The following is a 19713-nucleotide window of genomic DNA, read 5'->3' as shown; positions in this document are numbered from 1 at the left end:
AGAGCCACCCTGGAGAGTGCCAGCAGGGCTTACCTGCCACCGAGCTGTTGGCAGACCACGAGGGGATCGCCGTGCGTCGCTGGTAGAACAGGATGTAAGCAGTCTGCTTGCAGACTTCACTCTCAGAAAGCTGCTGCACTTCACTGTCATCGAAGCAGTACCACTGGCCATCAACAGAATTCTTGCAATATGCTAAGGAATAATACATTACTGTAAGACTCTCACTCCCACTGCTCTCAGGTTTGCTGTATGACATTTAACATAACCGGATCTGCTATGATGGACTCGGACAGTGCGAGGAACACTGCACGGATTCTTGCATCATCTTCCAGTCTGACTGGCAAGGTGGAAGCCTGAGGCTGCCAGACCATAATAAACAGCTTACACTTCAGGACTTTCTTTGTCCAACATTACTGCTCAGACAGAACGTCATTTGGGGTGGCTCCATTCACTTCACCCTCTGTAACTCGTGACACTGCTGCCACCAGTGACTCCCTTTCTGACTCCCTACAGAAATACAACCAGCTCCTTTGTGACAGGCTCCCCCACAGACAGCAGAGCAGGACACTTGCCTGTATAGTGCCCCCCTTGCATGGTGCCATGGTGGTTGCAGACAGCATACAGGTCATAGATGTAGTCCTCAGGATCTCTGCCGAGGCCATAAGGTTTCCTCCAAGGTGACCAGTGTGATGGCAAGCTCCAGCTGCTCTGGCTGCGTTTCACGACGTGAGGAGTCATGTCCAAGCCACTCAAGGGAAATTTAACCATGTTCTGAAGTTTCATCCTTCGGTCTCCTTCCTGAGTACAGAGAAGAGCATGAGCTGCAGAGGCCAAGGCCACCAGCCTGGGAAAACCCCAGTGAGGAACATGTAGGGCAGAATGGCTGCTTCCAAAGAGGGGAGTCTACTCACACCACTCAGCAGTCCTCCAGCAACACTACAGGCATCCTTACCTGTCTAAACCTTTTGAGATGTATGATGAGAACATCGGGTAAGGTCCAGAGGCTCAGTGTGATGCTACCCTGCTGCAGCTGCTTACAGTGTGGGCATCGCCATGCATCATCTGGGGCAAGCTACAAGAACAGGCAGGAGTGGGTATTGGTTTTCAAATTCCAAAGCAGCTTGCACCACACCACCCTGCTGCCCCAAACCCAGTGCAGACATTGACCCCTCTGCCTCATCTCCCTCCAGCACTTATCAAGCTCACTGGAAATGCAGGGTTCCCAATGATGCTTTTCAAAGTGACAAGCAGAGATAAGTGTGCCTTATTCAGGAGGCACTTTCTGCTGCAAGGCAGAATTCAGCCAGTGCTGCTGTGCGGAGGACCTTTTTGCCCCTTATAAACACCAGTGCCTTGGAAGTGGAGAGGAAGGAAAAGGAAAAACCAAGGCAAAAAACAGGCAGGCTTGGCAGCCTGAAAAGTATTCTCACAAGAAACCCAGCAGTAGAAAAAAAACAGGGAATAAAAAAGCAGAAAAAAAATCAGAACAGAAAGAAGAAAGGTGTACTTTGGATGTCCCCCCTGACCTGACACCTCACTGCCCTCTGGGAACCCTCCTCTTCCTCTGGAGTCCCAACAGCACATACTGAAGGCTCTCCCTGTCCCCCAAGCCTCCCTCCACAGCCCAGGGCTCAGAGAACTCAGCAGCCACAGAGATTTAAGTTGTCAAACAACTCTTCCCCCACCTCTGAAAAAACCAACAAGAGAGGCTCCCAAATTATTACAGCTCAGTCCTGGGTCCAAAGACTACCTCCAGATGAGCCCTCTGTGCAGCAGATTAGAGACTACCAAAGGAATTCAGATGGCTTCAGGTGCCAGGTCAGAGGCCTCTCTAGGCTGCCTGTGGCACACCATCACTCCTGCCTCTTCAGCCTCACACACGAGCAGAGCCAGAGCAGGGCAGCAGCCACGCTCCTGCAGAACTGAACCATGAAGCCACACTGTCCTAACCCTTCATAATATTCACAATATTTCACAGAAGGAAATTGCCAAAGAGAGGACTAAGTTCTTGTATCAACATTTGGGCAGCAAAGAACCCAGCAGCAGCACCTCCCACAACCTTCTCACTGCAGAGGAGCTCCGTTAGCAGCACAGATAACTAATCTTGTGTTACAAATCTATTCTCCTGTCACAAGGAATCAATGTTTGCAGAACAGAGCTGCCGGGAGTGAGGGAGCTCCTGCAGCATGAACAAGCCAGAGTACACAGTCTGTATCTACCTGTTCCTCTTTGGTGTACAGTTGGAAACACTGAGATAAAGTGCAGATCTGAGGTTGATGATGAAGCTCTCTCTGCTGGCGGACGCTTTCAGAGTCTGGAATATATTCCTCTTCTGTATTCACAAACAAGCTGCATCAGGGAGACACCACATTTACCAGCACATCCCCTTGCTCCCCAGGCTGTCCCTGCAGACAGGGGCTGGGCACAGGTGGAGTTTGAGTGGTCTCATGTTTGCTGAAGGATGCACAGTTCACTCCAGCAAGCTGCAAGCAGCAATTGTGAGGTGAACACGGTTTAAGGTTTTTTATTTCATACTTACTAATCTTTAGTTTCTTTGTCCCATTCTACCACTAATTTCACATGAGCAGTTCCCCCCTGTCCGCATGACTTCAATGCCCTGCAGGGAAGAGCAGAAATAAGTCAGACCATCTTTCAATCCAAAGTCTACATTATCTTCTACATGCATGTAATTTCTCTCCACAAGCCCTTCACCCTTCCTTCACTCCCACAGCTGAGGTTTGCAAAGCAGTAATAGGAATTCAGACAGCAAAACACTTGGCAAAGCTGGTAAATGCCTTCACCCAAGTATGCGAGTTCTGTAAGGCAACATACACCTGTTACAGAACAGGCATTTACCAACATTTCAAAGAATAACAGGCACAAGGAAAAAAATAAAAATAGTGAGAGCAATATTTTCATTCTGTTCTCCATTTCTAGGGAGGACAGACTCCAGATGGCATGACACACAACCGAGGTATTCTCACACAGCTTCCTAAGGATGCTCCCTCATTTCCCTGCTGCTCAGGCCCCTGCAGTGCATTCCACACATCCGCACCAGGACTGTTCATTTCTGCACGGTAAACACCGAGCTCCCAGCTAGCACACCTCCCTCCACTCCTGGGAAGCACCCAGCACCCGAGGGCCAGCTCACCTTTCCACTGTAGGGTGGCAGAGGGGTCGCTCCTCCTGAGGTAGCAAGTATGTTATGCCCACAACACTGACCACTCGCAAGCTGAATGGGCAAACCTGCAGAGAGAGAACAGAGACCACCTCAGTGCCTCCAACCCAACCTGCACTGGCCGACAAAGACTTCACCCTAGAACACGTTGACATGACAAAGCAAATGTACAAGGTCTCAAACACGCCTGTGCCAATGAGCTGACAGAGGGCAGAGCACAGCAATGGAACCTGTGCCTCCAACAGCTCACATTTGTCTCACCTGCAAGCAGGCTGCAGGCCGCAGGAAATACTGCATCTTCTCCAGTATTTCCTTCTGCAGAATATCCCAAGCAATTGTTTTTTCCAAGTGCAACACAAAGGGCAAGCCAAACCTATGGGAAGGAGAATCATTTGAGGAACAATTAAAAGATTATCCTGTTCAGCAATTGGAACCCCAAACTACCTGGGAGAACTTCATGTGAAGTTTTGTGAAGCTTCAGGGGCTGAGGCAGTTCTCAGGCTCTGGTTGATACAAATGGCTTTGCCATGGTTGTTTCTCACTTCTCTCCCTCCCCCCATTTTCTCTCAAATTAAAAATTCCCACCCATAACAGGGTCTGGCCAAACATGCTGCTCTCAAACCAGACAAAGGTGGTGTATCCTCAACTGGGCTGCATTTGTTTCTTTACACTAATGCAATACTTGAAGTTCACCAGAATTAGAAATATTTTGCTGCACACACTAATGCTTTTTGATCAACATGTTCTTTAGCACCTGATGTGAGCTAGGGATGCAAGCTGCTGCTCCTTCACCTGGAGCCTGTGCTAAAGTAAAATCCAGGTCAGTTTAGGAAGCAGCCAGAAGAGTAACTCCAGCCTTGCTGCTGCCAGTCACCTTTTGCTCTGCTGTCCAGTGCACGCTCTGTTACACACCAGCAAGACAATCTTGTCATTTGCTGCTAGTTTGGGACAGGACTGTTCCAGTTTTCCAGACTTCACCGTTCCTTGAGAGTAAGCAATTGTTCGGGAGTGCTCAGTGCCACATTTCAAGTTATTCAGGTTATTGTTCACATGTATTCCTGAAAAATTAGGAGAAAGGAAACATTTCATTATGTCATTTGCCTTTAGTGCCCTGACGCCCTGCTCAAGAAGCCCTCCTTGGGCTACAGAGGAGCAGGTCAGCATGGAATCAGAAGCATTTTCATCACTTGGACAAAGGCTTCAAAGAGCAACTTCTTTTCACTGTGACTGTTTCTTTAGAGGAGGACATTATATGCAAGTGCTCCCCATCTGATTTTTCACAGCAGGTTGTACAAGCACCCTCAGCTTTTACTGCCCACAAGAAACACTGAAGTGCAAAGAATCAACTTGCTACTTTCAATAATAAAATTTGCCTTTGATTACACTCCATCTGCCCAGGATACCATGATTACCTCTCACTGAGGGGACATGCAGAGGCCGAGGAGTTTGAGCTTGGAGAGAGAAAGTGTTTGTTCATTCCTGAGACTGTTTATTCATCACTAGCAATCTGATTTTAAATAACACAATTTCAGTGGCTTCATCTGGTCCCTAGCAGGCCTTTAAATTAAGCCTGACAAGAGATTTCCCATTAAGCCAGCCTGGCCTGCAGCATCAGCCCCGAGAAGAGGCAGAAAGGAGTGTACAACACTGCTTGATAACCTCCCAGCTGACAACACTATTAAATCTTCCAGAATGAGCCTGGACAAAGTCAGAGCTGAAATCAATACACCAGAACATCAACAGCTCGTGGGACTCATTCTTTTCCCACACAAACCTCCCTCACTAGTCACCCGAGGTGGGCATTAGGAGTTATTGACTCACCTCTCTGACTGAGGATGCCCTCAGGCCTGAAGATCTCTGGGGTCTCAAAGGCAAAAATGCAGTCGCTCTCGTGGATGGTGTCCAGGTCATCGGTGTCGCAGAAGGAGCGATGGAACCCATCGTAGTACATCTCTGTCAGCACGATCTGCAGGCACCAGGAGCAAATCAGAACCCACCAAACCACCCGTGGTTTCAGCTCAGTGCCCCATCTATCAGCTGGGATTTTCCTGCTAAGGGATGGCACTCCTCAAGATATCCTGTCATCAGTCAGGAGCAAGGAGCAAGGAAAAGGACAGCCATAAATGAGAAGCCGAGGTAAAAGCAACATATGGAGAGGTTTTGGTGGAATTCAACAGCTTTCCCAAAGCTCTTCCTACAGAGGAATTCGCTGTAGGTGCCCAGTGGTTGCCTCACTGCCAGCATGCACCCCATGGGCTCAGGCAGGTCTGCACACTGCACTGAGGGCTATTCCAACATCACCAGGATTCAAACAGCCAATGCACAGGGAAAAGCACGATCCAGATTTCCAGCACTGCCTTGCTTCCCTGTTCAACCACGGGCAGCCAATTTCGATTCCTATACATCCAACAGGGGACAAAAGCCTCCCCTCTCCCTCCCACCGCAGGGAGGGCACACAGGTGAGCAGCCCAGCCCCTTACCTGCTCCGTGGGTATCTTGGTTTCCGAGGAGACAGCCTCCCGCAGCCTGGCCACCGTGCCGGAGATGGGCACGGCCACGCCGATGCGCATGCAGTGCGAGCACTTGCCCTGGTACACCACGGTGACGTACAGCGGCCTGGGGAGAGCACGGGAGCACTGCTGGCTGGCTGAGCACCTCTGGGCACTGCCCCAGCAGCCTCAGCCCAACCTGGGCACATCCAGCTGCCCACCTGGTACAGGTACAGGGCCCTCCTGACTGTCCGGATCCACCTCACGCTGCAGCTGCACTCAGCTGCAGCCCGACAGGGGTGTTTGATTTACAGACTCCTTTCCTACCACACAGCCCGGTGTTACTTGCTATCACAAGCAGAACATCTCAAAAAGGCCCACAAAGTTAAAACTAAAACTGTCTATGAGAAGGCAATCAGTTTTCCAGCAGGGATCCAGTAAGGAAGTTTGGGACAGCCAGTATAAGACAGCACGTTGAAGTACTTGGAGAGCTGCTCCTGGCAACAGGCTGCCTCTCAGCCCTCAATCCTGCCTCCAGCAGCAGCCAGCAGCACTACTGGGGAGAGAAGAGGGAGGGGACACCTTCCCTGCACAGACCACTCAGCCTCCACCCAGTGGTGAAGCAGGGATTTCCAGAGCAAATGTGACAGCAAGGCTTAATCTGCCCTATCATCACTCTGTTCCATTGCTTCTGGAACCTACACAAGTTTTCTGGATGCAAACACCAGGTGAAGGAGTTTGTTTATACCACAGGTAGTTTTGCTGTGCATCTCTATCTTCACCTTGAATGTTTTATCTGGATTTTTTTCCTCTATTTGCATCAGCAGTCTTTCAAAAAAGCAAAACATTGTGCAGGAACGATTTTAACTTCAGTGTTTGAAATTGGAGTGATCAGTGAGGTTGTTCTCAAAAAACAAAGTGTTTCATCCTTTTCCCTTTTTTAATTTTAAAATGCTATAAATGAAGTGGAAAGCAAAATTTTTTGGTTATGTGAAGCAAAGATTATCTTTCTCCCAAAATTAATTCTATAGGAAGGATAGGCCTTTCAAGTAAAAGCCTCAATTTTCCATTTTACCTGCAAAGCAAAACATGAAATCCCCATACGGTGCTACCTATCTTTTTTAATGACTTATCAGGAGTTTTGCTGGCACTGTCTTCCTGCTGCAGCAAATGAAGGAGCAGGACACGCACGGGGAAGAGCCAAGGGCTCCGTACCGGGTGTGCGGCAGCGGGATCGGCAGCGAGATGCACAGGAAAGGGTCAAAGGTGTTGCTCTGCTTCTGGCAATGAGGGCACGTCAGGGAGGACCTGGGACACACATGGAAAACAGGGCACAGTTACACCTCACCTCACTGGGACTGTATAAACCACCAAATCCCATATTCACACCAGCAGATCCAACGGGAAACCCTGGAAGGGGGTTTTGTCTTTGGACAGAGATGAAGTCACAGGACAGGGACAGAGACAGCCAGCACTGGGGTGCACATAGCCCTTACCCAGGAAAAGCTCCAGACAAGAGTCCATTCTCATTCTCCAGAATTCCATTCTCATTCAGAATCAATCTGCACCTTACAATGGCTTTGTGTCTTAGACCAGGCTAAAGGTTTTGCCTTTGCAAAGGAAAAGTTGGCAAATACTGGGGAGGAAGCCCAGCAATTTAATTCTTACAGCAGTACAGGCACAAGCCACCAACGAACACTGGTGATTCAGCTGCTCTCTTCCAATAGCTCTGAAATTAGAAAGCTCTCTTCCCAGAAAGAAGGGAAACTCAAGGGAAGGGGAACTCCCTGAAGGGACAGTGATAACTTCAGCTCAGAATTCCCAAGTGCCAGATGACAAGCACTCTGCACACACTGGGGGATCCCCAATTCCCAGGCACCTCTAGATCCTGCCATGGGCTCTTCCCTCTGACAGTCAGGGTGAGCCCCATAGCACTAGGCTCTCCTGAGCCTTTGCTCAAGAAGCACTGACTCACTCTCAAGATGCACAGGAACAGGTGCAGTGTTGCATTCTGCAGATTTACACAGAATATACCTATTTTGAAGCAGTGAAATTCTCTTTCCTCTAGAGCAAGGTCTTAGTTCAGCAGGAATTCAGAAACAGTTGTTCACACAGTGACACCAGTCCCAACTGTACTGGGAGCCAGTGTTAGCTTACAATTATACTGGGGTCACCCACACATTCAACAAATTTACAAAATACCATACCTGTACTGGGCTTGAAAGAGTTCCTGCACAAAAGTGCTACTGATGGGAAAGGCTGGGCCCTCAAGCAGCACATCATCCTCCAGCGGGGGCTAAAAGAGAGAACAAACCCTTGAGGCACACCCAGGTGTGTGGGGAGCACCAAGCAGGGGGCTCCTGGGGAGAACCCCAGCCAAATTTTGCCTTCCTTAGCCAAAAATCACTGGAGAAATGCCACAAGCATTTTTAACTACCAAGCACACTGTGCTCTAGGGGGTGGGCAGGCAGGAAGGTGAGGTGGGCAGGGCAGCCCCGGGAAGGGCACAGTGTTCCTTCCAAAGACTCCCACAGTGTCCCCCAGCAGAATCCCTCACCTTGAGCGGAGGCACGCCACCGGAATTCACCACGTTGTTCAAATCCTCGTGGACTCTGTCGAGCAGCCACAGCAGGAACTCCTGGGCGTCGTGCTGGGCGTTCCCGCGGTACTGCATCGCGTTCTTGGACACGATGTTCTGCAGAGAGGAGACAGTGCAGCCACAGCTAATGCAGAGCAGAGGCCACTCCATCACACCTGCCCTGCCTCCCGCACCTGACACTGCTGCCCTCAGCAAATCCTCTGCTTGTTCCAGCTGAAGCAAAACAACTATTTAGTCTCCTAATGCCCACACACTCCGTCTTGCTCACTGCAGTTTTGGTGAGGTCACACATTTCCCAAAATCTTGATGCAGGTGATCAATGCTAATCTAGGTCTACAGTTCCAGGACTCAGCCAGGATCAGGACATACAAATCACAGATGCTTCTACAGTCCGACCATCATCATGCAGGTAGAGCAAAACTACTTCCCATCAGCAGCCTGTCAAGCACAGGAGTAGTACAGGCACCATGGAATTTCTTCCACTGGGTATCAAGACTGCACTGTGCATAACTCGCTCATCCTAAACACTATCTTGCATTGCCATCCCAGCCAGGGAGCTGCAGCTTTCCCCGGACACAAGGAACCTGGAGCAATCAATACTGGAGCAGCACCATCCCATGCTGTGCTGCACCTACGTCCTTGGCACACCTGCAGAGAGAAAAACTGCTCACACAGGACTGTGACTTATTGAGCGGGGTCCCCAAGAGGGACAGTGGCAGAGCAGAGGCCAGACAGCACCTGCAGGGCAGGAATGGGTGGGAAGGCTGCAGAGCCAGGCCCAGCAGGCTGCACATGTGCCTCCTGCCAGAGCTCCTCCACTCCTCTAATCAGAGTTTGCAACAGATTTGAGAAATGAGGTTGGGTTGCTCGCTTTATCCCTCTGAAAATGGGGTCACTGGGGAGGGGGGTGGCGATGAAAGAGGCAGGAAAGGACTGATAAACATATACCCTCTATGCTCCATAATCTGTCCACTGTCTCAAGGCTGCAAAATAATGGGAAACAGAAATAATCTGCTCTCATTACATATGTGCAGGCCTTGTGACAGCAGATTACTGCCCTTGCTGTGCAGGGACCAGCACTCTCCCACATTAAATACGTGCACACAGTTTGAACCATGGGAGTGGTCCCCAGCCAACACTCTGTGCCACACTGGTGTGACCCCAGCACCTCTGCTTGGTGTCCAATGCACCCTTCAGCTTGGGATGCTGCTGCAAATCTTTCAGTGGGGGACAGAAATTTGAAGCAGTCTGTGGGCACTTGAAGATTAATGGAGACCAAACAGCCTTCTCTGCTCCTAGCTCCTGTTAAGCAACGCAAAATCCAGTGGCAGAAATAAAATGATAAAATATAATCCATAAAATGGACCTAAAAAAGTGTCTTCAGGTACCAGCCTGATACCTCTTGCCCTCCTTCAGCAGAAAGGTGAGCTGAATGCACCCAGACAATGATGCAGGGAAGAATGTAAGGCATACATGTGGAGACCTGCTTTGCAAACATTAACTTCGTTCACAAAAACCTACACTGAAAATTAAATTTAGCCCTTAAATTACTGTGTCAAGTTTCAAACTGAAAATCAATCACTAACACGTGAAGCTGGGATTGTAGTCCAGTCTGCTGGTTACCTCACTACCTCTCTGCAGAACAGTTACATGCCCCTCCAGTAACACACCTGCGTTGTAACAGCTGTACCCATCCTTCCCAACCCACCGTGCCCAGCTCAGCACCAAGGGATCATGTCCCTGACCCCACCCGGGGAGGGGGCTCCAACAGCACTGCAGGTCACAGCAAAGCCAGGCTCATTCTCAGTGAGCTGACCACACAGCGCCAGGGGAAAGTGCTGAGCCACCAGGAGTGTCCCCAGCAGCGTGTGGCCCCTCTGTGCCAAGGCATGAGCAGGTGTGATGGGAGCAGGCCCTGAGCTCTCCCTCCCCTCAGCAGAGCCAGCAGCCTCATCTGGTGCCCTCTGTCCCAGCCAGCTCAGCCAACACGCACTGTCACTGCACTCCAAGGGCCCCTCCAGACACAGCTGATGATCCAAGGCTCCTGGCATTGCTGGCAGGAAGCAAATCCAGTATTTCAAGTGAAAAGGGGACATGGAGGGGTTCTGTATAGAAACATAAGGACTTTGGGCATCCAGGCTAGTATTTGTTAGTGCCTCTTCCCCAGAGGAACATCACTCCAGTGCAGAGCCTCCCTGGCTGTTACTGATGTGTCCCCAGAGAGCAGCCAGGGTGTACCACAGGGAACCCACGGATGCACTGCAGTCACGTGCCCTGCTCTGTATCTGTGTCACTGCTCGGCTCAGCAGCATCTCCATGATAATTGCTCTGGTTTCCTCAACACTTGCAGCCTGAGTGGACTAAGGATAAAGAGCTGCCTGTGGAGACACATCACAGGATGTTGGAAGTGATTCAGGAGGCACTACAAAATATCAGATGCAACTTCCTCACGAGAGGCTCTGCTAAACAAACACTCCAGCAGCAGCAGCATGTCCCCAGCGCCACCCACACCTCCTTCCACTGCTACCAGTGGGTCCCTTGCTGCTGAAACCCCTGCAGCTGCTGCTCCAGGGGATGCCGTGTGCCCTCCTCCCAGCCCGTGTCAGGGGCTGGGGCAGCAGCCCCAGGCACGCAGGGTGTGGGGAGAACAACGGACACACGGTCACAACAGTCAGTGCTGAGGGTGTGATCAATCCAGGTCACAACAGTCAGTGCTGAGGATGTGATCAAATCTGAGAGAGACAGAGGTGCCGACTCAAGTGAACAGCTTAACAACTGAGACAAATACCAGGAACTCCTAAAGTGCAGGCCCCCAGCCTGGTGTGTCAGCACCAAACACAGCCCCACACAGCCCTCTGCTCCCAGGTGGGCTGAGGGCAGCAGGCAGAACAGCATGGGGGTGCCCACAGCCCTCGGCAAGAGACAGGGCTGTACAGCAGCTGGGGGTGCTCACAGCCCTGTGCTGTGCATGGGGGACTGCAGCCTCTCAGCAGCCAGACTGACCATTCCTGAACAGCTGCAGGAACGTTTGACAGGCAAAGCAGAAAAAATGAGCAAGAACCTCATCACGGAGCACTGGCCACCCTGCACCTCTCCATATTTACTTTCCAAGCCTGCCCTCCCAGCCCAGCAGAAGGTTTCTTGCCCTTGCCATAACCCTAAACTTTCACCCCTATTTCGCTCATCACTTAAGACAACACCTAATTTTGCTGGTTCTGCAGTAATGCAACAGTAATTGTAACTGGATTCAGACACAGAGTTAGGAAGCAAATGCTCTAAAAACACATGAAAACCACCACGTTTACCAACCTCCAGGGGCCGTCAATCCTGTGCCCCTAATCTGGTTCTCCTATAAGCAGAGCTGGCACAGCTGACCAGCTTCCATCCAGCACCACAGGGTGTAAGAATGACTCTGGAACAATTCGAGAGCAGCTGGTTCAGCTATGATCACCAGGAGTGGGCATGGACTCTGACACTGCCTCCCAACACCTTCCACGATGCACAGCACCTCCAGTCCTTGTGAGCCTGGCAGGAGGTGTGTGGATCCTCCATTCCACCAGATGTGCATGCAGTGGTACACAGACACCCTGAGTGAAGTGGCTCCATCCAAAGAGATAAGGGGGAAAATCAAAATTTCCCTTCAGTCCCACTTTTGTACCCCTAAAGCAAGCACCCTACTACCATATCAGTCCCTGCCTGTCCATGAAGCAGATCTACAGCAAAGACACATTATCATTTTTACCAGGCCACTGAAAGTTTAATAAAAATTCATCTACTGCTCTAAATAGATGCAATAAATAGATCAAAACAGAGCTGAACTACTGGCCTCTTCTTTGCTGCTATTACTGTTCCAGGTCACAAAGACAACTAGAGGAAAAATGCCAGTCTGCTACTTTCCACTGTGGCCCTGCTAGGAAGCAGCTGTGGAAGGATTCTGCACATGAGCAGATAAAGTCAGCTCAGTAGAGACCTGACCCAATGACACACATGCACAGGAGAGAAAGGCTATTCTGTATCTTCTGTTCAACAGTGGATTATGCTCCAGCACCTTATTTCTCTTGTTCAAGCCCACAAACACAGTTTTTTGTTTGACTAAGTTCTACAGCACTCACCACTCACCTGAACTGCCCTCTCTGCTCGTACACAGACAGCTCCTTTCCCTCTCTGGAGGTGTTCTTTTCTGGGGAGACCAGTACCCAGCCAGAGCGTGGTTCAGGCCCCAGGGCTCAGGGAGCTCCTCCATTCAGGGGCAGAAGAGATCACTGTGGACTTGGCCTTAGCACAGGCATCAAACAGGGAAAAGGGAGCTCTGACGACAGGAGGTCTGTCACAGCGGCCAGGGCAGGACAAAACGCTCCTCCCTTGCCCTCTGGGCAGCCAGAGGCACCAGGGCTCTGGAGGCAGCAGCCCATGGGACGTGGCAGCTCCATGGGCAGCCCGTGTCCCCACACAGCCCTGCCCTGTGCAATGCAGAGGGGAATAAGCACAGCCCTTGTGAGAATACTTCAGGAAGCAAAGCCATCAGGAGCACTACAGGGAGTAGCACAGCAGCACCAGAGGGATTCTCCGCCACGTTTAACAAGCCCAGACAAGAAGCACCACCACACCAGCCCCTGCCTAACACCTCTCATGCCAGCAGCTACTCTCACCCTTCCGGGCTGAAGCCTGCTAACCCTCATACTGCACCTTCCTTGCACGCATAAGGACAGAGTGAAGTTTGCCCAGATGATGCTATCCAGGGCTGCCCAGCATGCACGGACACAGAGGCAGGACGTGGGTCCCCAGCTGGCACCCTCCCCTCCAGCCCCTTCCCAGGAGGGCAGCTCCTGCTGCCAGAAGGCACCGCCAGGAGTGGGTGCTGGCTGCCCGGAGAATTCACCCTTACCAAGAGCAGAAACCTCATATTGTTCAGCAAGAACTCCTCCTGCTACTAGCAGAGCAACTGGTGGGATTGAAAAGAATAAGGGATTCAGGAGCAGGAGACTGCCACAAAGCTGAAGCAGCCCAGTAAAGGACTATCAGTAAATGCTGGCACAGAGGGTGGACAGGAAGGCTGGGCTCAGCAGCCCGAGGAGCTCGAGCTCCAGCTGCACCTCTCCTGCTCTCTCCAGGCTCTGCTTCAGGCCCCAAGTAGGACACAAAAACTGAGATTGGGGATCCCACCATTACCACTCCGAGAAGCCTCCCCTTGCACATTGTAACAAACATTCCCTTCTGTGACACAGCCATATGCAAACAAGTTCATTAAGCAGGGCTTTGCTCAAATGGCAGAAGAATGGGCTCGCTCCAATGAAGTGTGGCCATGTACAAAGCACAGGGCAGCACAGATCCAATTAAGCTGCCTGGGAACATGCATCCATCCCCCTCACTGCTTCCACGGGCTGCCAGGCACCACACAGTTCTCACACTTTCACCGTGTGTCATTTTGCACAAGCAGCACGGAAATAAAAACCTGGAAGCTCAGAAGACAGAAAACACATTTTGGCAACGATGTACATTTGCCCCTCCAGCCTCACAGAGGGTCCATGGCCACCTGGCAGTGGAGCTGCAGAGCTGTTCCACACTGGGGTCTCTTCTCCTGCCTCACCCGACCCTCTGCTCTGGAAAGGAGCACCCACACCACACTTCTGCTGCCCCCTCTAGCAGAGCCCCCTCAGCAAACCACATCCGACCTCTGGCCTCTGCTGCTCAGCCTCGGCTCTCCAGCCCTGTGCTGCATCACTCAGACCAAAGTTTGAAGCATAACAGAAATCCCCAGAAAGCATTTGGATTTCACAGGTAAGTCAGCTGCCTTAAGGCAACCAGATCTGCTGCAGGAAACCCTTCCCAAGGGATTTAGGAGTATGTGTGTAGAAAGAGAGTAAAGCAATTGTAAGGAAAAATAGGCAAGAAAATAAGCAAAACAAAACAAGCCATACATGCAATAATGGACTTACATCTTATTGATAATGAACATTTAAAAAAAAAGGCATAATGAGGCAAGACTGCCAGACCTTTGTGATCCCAGTGAACCGCATTTCTGTGATGTCAAGAACCATCAGAAAAATGATGTAGAAAATTTGTAACTTGCTTTTTGTTTCAAGTTTCAACTCCAACTGCCAGAGCAGCCCTAGAACAAATCTCCTCAGTATGATGCCACCACTGGAAGCACCTGGACTGAACTGCAACAAGCACTTCAACATCCCGTATTACCTAACCCACCCAAAGCCTCTTTAGAGCAACACAGAAACTGAAGCACCAGGGACCAACAGCCAAGCTACCAGGAGGGAAGGGTGAAGGGTCTCACATCTACTCTTTCATGTCCCTTTCTTCCATCCCTCTGTGCAGAGGGACGACAGTTTGCTCTCTGCAGAAATATCTTAGGAATAAGCAGTTGACCCTATCCAGAATAACTGATCCTGTGCTAGGCAGAGAGCAAGACAATTAAATCCAATCCAGGAGATCACACTTGACACATCACTGGCCCCATTAGCAAGGCACAAGGGCTCTGGTGAGCAGAAGGGCCTGGGGCTGACAGCTCCGAGAGCAGGACCAAAGGCTCCTGACAGCCACGCTGCCCCAGCAGCCCCCAGTGAGAGCTGCTCTCACTGCACCTTCAACAGGAGGCAAAGATCTGACCATGTCAACACTTCCAGGAGCTCCTTCATAACTCAGGAGTCAGCGATTAACTCCCAAACAAGTGACCAACACAGTTGGCAGATGGCTTGTCCCAAAGTGAGATATTTGCACCAAGTGCATTCCCAAAACACCTTGAAAGAGTTTCAAACAGCTACCTGGAAATCTCACACCAAACAGAAGTTTAAAAATAAATAAATAGAAAAGGAAGCAGCACTTCTAACCTGGCACAATAACCCCTGCTCTACCAACAGGGATTCATTCTGGGTTCAGATTCAATTCTGAAAACCCAACCCAACTGAGTTATGGTGACTGTGCTGTATTTGCTGAACATGCTGCAGTCACAGCCAAGGCCATCTTCTTGTAGGATGAGAAATGCAATCCCAGCTCTGGCGTGCAAAGGGTCTTGTTAAACATTGGCATGCTTCAGTGGTCAACTGCCTCAGAGAAAGTCCAAAACAGTAAGAGCCTCACCACTCACAGAAGACCCACACTCCACAGAAGGCAGAGAATTTGCATAAGAACATAATTTTTCAAGCCCAATTAGTTTAAATCAAAATCCTTCTCACTGACGACCCCCACCATCGCCTCTGAGTGCTGCAATACAAAGGGCACTCTGTCCTCCCTGTCTGACACTCCCAAGAACTTTGCAGGCAGGACGGGACAGCTCCCTGCAAAAAAACAAGCCCAAAACCCTGCTTATACAATAGATGTTTGTCACCATTGTCACCCCATCACAAAGGGGAAAGAGGAAGCACAAGCTGCAATATCGGCCCCTGTTATGAAAGCAGCAGCTTTGTTTGGGCAGGAAAACAAAACCCACTGAGCAATCGGAAGAGAAGACTTGTTAAAGCAAACAGCAAAGGAGCACAGGACCAAAGTCACCCTCAGCACAGACACCCAGGAGCTACCCGCTCTGCTCCCAGCCAGGAACCAAACCCTTCTGCTTCCACCTCTCACTCCAGTCCTCATGGAGACCTTTTCCCACTACCTCAGCCTTCTACACCCCTCGCTTTCCCCTGCTCTGTCAGCACTCCCGCCCTCCCCTCTCTGTGCACAAGCTCTCTGCTAGGCTCTCCCCTCAACCTGCAACTACAAGATGAACCATTTATCACAAACCAGTTGTTCGAACTGCATTTTCCTTAGTTTCAGCAGCTACATCATTCAGAGACCCATGACATGGGTTATTTCCTGAAGACCAACTTAAAAAGAGAGAAAACACTACCAAGGAAAACCAGCTGAGGGTAAAAAGCATTCCAAAAACCATCCCTTCGAAGGCCCCTGTCCACAAGGACTCCAAGACATGCTTCCTTGCAAATAATTTCCTCTCTTCCAAGAGAGAAGCCTACAGATGTAAGAATGAGCAAAAAAATAAGAATTATCCTTTGTCCTAAAATACATTTAGTACCTGCAGAGAAGTATTTAGGAATTAGCAAGTGCCTTTGCCCTGTTACATTTGGTGCCAAAAGAGGAAAAATAGCAAACTAAACAACACATGGATTTGAAAGCATGTTGAATAAAGAGCCTTTTGCCTATCAAATAAATATTACTGTCAGTGGCTATTACTGTTGGAGGGAAAACCCAAAATTACTCTGTGGAAACACTTTACACCCTTAAAAACAATTACATCAAGGCAGATCAGGAATGTTCCACCCTCTAAGCAGAACAAGCTGGGGGGGGTGTTTTCCTTGTTTTGGGGAGAAGCAGCAGTTTCCAGAATGAAAATACTGATCTTTGCCTTTCTCCAGTCTAAGCCCGTTGTTTACATTTGTAAATGATGTGCGCAAATCCGCTGCTGAGAAAAAGTTTAATTAAAAACTGAATTTAATAGCAGGTTCAGGCAACTTAACTGTCTTTAGAAACATTAATTTCCTATTAGAAGTAATTGACCTCTATAAGGGAACAGCACTTGACACAATGACACAGTCGTGCAGCAGGACCCAGGCTGCCGGCACCGTGCAGCGCTGAACTGGATCGACTGGGACCAGATTCCCTCCAGCAAGAGGCTTTTCCAAACCTCCAGGGACCCGCCAGGTCGGAGAGGGAAGGGCTCCAGCTCCATCCACAAGCAGAGCAGCACTCGCTCACTGTCAGCAGCGCCTGCAAACAGCAAAGTTCTGCTCTCAACACCCGCGGAACATGGCCTTAATTTAATCCTGGCCCTGCTGCTCTTCCTCCTGCTGTCACTCGCATCCCAGCCCTGCTCCCACAGCCTGCCTGAGCAGCAGAGCCTGGCCTAGAAAGAGAGCTGCTCCCCTGCTATCAGCTCCACTGTCAGAAGACAGTCCTGCTTTCACAATCATTTTTCCTGCTATTACTCAGGAGAAATCCACAGCTTCTTCTCCTGCCACACCACCTCAGGAGCAGTGACGGGTCAAGGTGAGTGTCCCACGGTGCTGCCAAGACTGGACTCAGAGAGTGATCGGCTTTCCAAGTGCTCCCCCACAAAAACACCTCCTGAAAAGACCAGAGCCACACGCGGTCCTTGCGGCAGGCATCCCGAGAGAAGGCAAACAGCCAGGGTCTCCAGGGAATACTTCCTGCAGGACAGATGGGTGCAGCTGCCTCAAAAGGCACAGGAGAAGCAAAGAGAAGAGAGGGAAGAGGTGCTGGCCATGCAAATCACTGAGGGTGCCAAAGGCCACCGCCACCTCAGAGGACTCTCGAGGACATGCCACCATCCAGCAGGCGCCAAGGGAGAGCTGCCTTTGTGACCCAGTCTCTACCTGCTGTGCACCCCACCTGAACTGCACACAGAGGGCCCAAGACTGTCAGCATTCTCACTGTTTTCATGCGTTTGAACATCTCCTCTGCAAGTCACTCTGCAAGAAAATACCCCTGAAAGTGGTAGAGACACTCCCCTAAGCGTCTCCAAGTTCACTGCGTGGAGGCTACCACCCACCCTCTGATTCTCTCACACAGCCAGGGAGTCTTCTGTGCCAGGAATAATACTTCTCCGTGTTCCAGGAGGCAAAGCAGGCCTAGGGCACTTTTAAAACAGTTGTGCCTGATTTCATCCAAAGCCACGGCAGGGTGTTTTTACGCCACAGCACAAGGACCAAGCCCTCTGCTCCAACAGCTCCTGGGGCAGGCGCGGGGCCCGGGCAGGGCAGGGGCTGTCGGGCAGAACCGCAGCACAGGGGCTGCGGCGGGACAACACCGCGGGGCCAAACACAGCGAGTCCAAGCAAGAGAGCACAAGCAGGTACTCCTGAAACACAGTCCCCAAATCAGCCCCGACCCACAAGTTCTTGGTTAGCAGACTTCGAGGCACACCTCTCAACAGCCTCCCTTCTTGCATGCTCACAACTACCAAACAGCAGCTAGCTGCAACTTCCCTAATGGTAGCACAGTAGAGGAATGAACCAGTAAAATGGGTATTTTCACCGATAAAAACCATCCAGCGCCGTCAGCCAGCATCAAACACCATGGGCAAAGAGCACAGGGGCAGCACCTGGGCCATCCCCAGGGCGCTGCCGTGCGTGCCCAGCGCTGTCCCCCGAGCAGGCTCTGCGCTCTGGGAGGATGCTGGGAGCAGGAGCAGCGCTCCAGGGCTGCTGGCTCGCAGCTGGCAGGGCCAGAGGGTTCCTCCCACGGCGTGGCCTCTCGGACCGGCGGCAAGATACCCACCAGAGCTGGTGACCGGGGCAGCCTGCGGTGCCGGTGTGACGGTGACGCGTCCTGTCACGTTCGGACCTGTTGTGAGCCACGGCACCGCCGGCTGAGCCCCAGCCCCGGCACCTCCGCGCCGCGGGCACCGGCCCTCCGGGGCTGCTCCCGGCGGCCCTGCGCTCGCTCCTCCCGCCTCGACGGGACGAGGCCCCGGCTCACCTTGAAGTCGCGGCTGTGCTGCGGGGTGTACTCGAGCGTCCAGAGCGCCCGCACCAGCTGCGCCAGCTGCTCCGTGACCTCGCCGGGCGCGGGCGGCGGCCCGTCGGCGGGGGGCGGCCCGCCGCGGAACTGCTCCAGCGCCAGGAACTCGGCGAAGAGCTCGGTGTTGCTGAGGCACTGCAGGATGGCGTTCATGAAGCAGGTGTTGCCGTGGTTGCGCAGCCCCGCCACGCCGGGCACGGCCTCGGAGGCGCCGGCGGGGCGCGGCGGGGGCTCGGGGCTGCGCGGCGGGCCCGGCGGGAAGCAGCTGCCCAGGCCGCCCGTCGCCTGCGGCGGGGGCAGGCGCGGGGCGAGCGCGCCGCGGGTCTCGGGCTCGCTGCTGTAGTGCGAGAGCGTGGAGAGGGTCTTCAGCACGCGGCTCATGAACCCGCCGAGCGACCGCCCGGACGGCGCCGGGGCCGGGCTGGCGGTCGGGGCCGAGCCCGCGCCGCCGCCCGCCGCCCTCCCGCGGAAAAGCCGCTTGCTGAAGGAGCGCTTCTCCTTGGCGCTGCCGGCCGGCCCGGGGCCGCTCACCCGCGACATGGCGGCGCGGCGCAGCGCGCATCCCCGCCCGGCGCTCGGCCCGCTCAGCCCGCCCGGCGCTCGGCCCGGAGCTCAGCCCGGCGGCCGCCGCATCCCGCCGGGCCGGGTCGGGCCGCGGCTCCGCCGCCTCACGGCGCCGCCATGCAGCGGGCGGGGCGGGGCGCGCCCCCACGTGACGGCGCCGCCACCTTGGCGACGGGCAGACGCTGCCGCAGCGCCGCCATCTTCGGTGCTGGCGCGGGGCGGGCCCCGGGCCCGGCGCGGGTCCCGCCCCCAGCCCCGCCCCTGGCGGGCCCCGCGCGCCTCACCGGGGGCTCGGGCGCCGCTCCCGGGGCCCGCCCGGCCGGGCCCGCCCCGCTCGGGCCCGTTACTCCGGGCGCCCCGCAGCCCCGGCCGCCGCCGTGGGGCGGCGCTGCGCGG

At 52.6% G+C, this 19713-nt stretch overlaps 1 protein-coding gene across 14 annotated transcripts in view; it reads right to left on the bottom strand.

Moving 5' to 3' along the window:
• The window catches only part of USP31 (ubiquitin specific peptidase 31), a 31071-nt gene extending 11596 nt beyond the window's left edge, over positions 1-19475 (bottom strand). For 11 of the 14 annotated variants that reach the window (XR_005258643.1, XR_005258644.1, XR_005258647.1 and 8 more), the window contains exons 1-14: positions 18712-19474; positions 8225-8362; positions 7875-7963; positions 6883-6975; positions 5659-5794; positions 5000-5144; positions 4053-4236; positions 3440-3551; positions 3152-3246; positions 2540-2617; positions 2220-2349; positions 953-1072; positions 573-798; positions 34-192 (exon numbers count right to left, since the gene is read on the bottom strand). Coding sequence is in view for 2 of the 14 variants with exons in the window: in XM_038151340.1 (XP_038007268.1) it covers positions 34-192; positions 573-798; positions 953-1072; positions 2220-2349; positions 2540-2617; positions 3152-3246; positions 3440-3551; positions 4053-4236; positions 5000-5144; positions 5659-5794; positions 6883-6975; positions 7875-7963; positions 8225-8362; positions 18712-19293 (2287 nt within the window). In the remaining 12 variants the exon portion in view is untranslated. Of the gene's footprint in view, positions 1-33; positions 193-572; positions 799-952; positions 1073-2219; positions 2350-2539; positions 2618-3151; positions 3247-3439; positions 3552-4052; positions 4237-4999; positions 5145-5658; positions 5795-6882; positions 6976-7874; positions 7964-8224; positions 8363-18711 lie in introns of all 14 variants that reach the window. The other 3 variants (XR_005258653.1, XR_005258654.1, XM_038151342.1) reach the window with 1 other exon arrangement.
• Positions 19476-19713: the final 238 nt, after the last annotated feature.

This window comes from Motacilla alba, chromosome 14 (genome assembly GCF_015832195.1).
Source record: "Motacilla alba alba isolate MOTALB_02 chromosome 14, Motacilla_alba_V1.0_pri, whole genome shotgun sequence".
In the NCBI taxonomy this organism is placed as follows: domain Eukaryota; kingdom Metazoa; phylum Chordata; class Aves; order Passeriformes; family Motacillidae; genus Motacilla; species Motacilla alba.
Note: the sequence above shows the minus strand (reverse complement) of the source record. Positions and strands in the feature narration are given on the sequence as shown.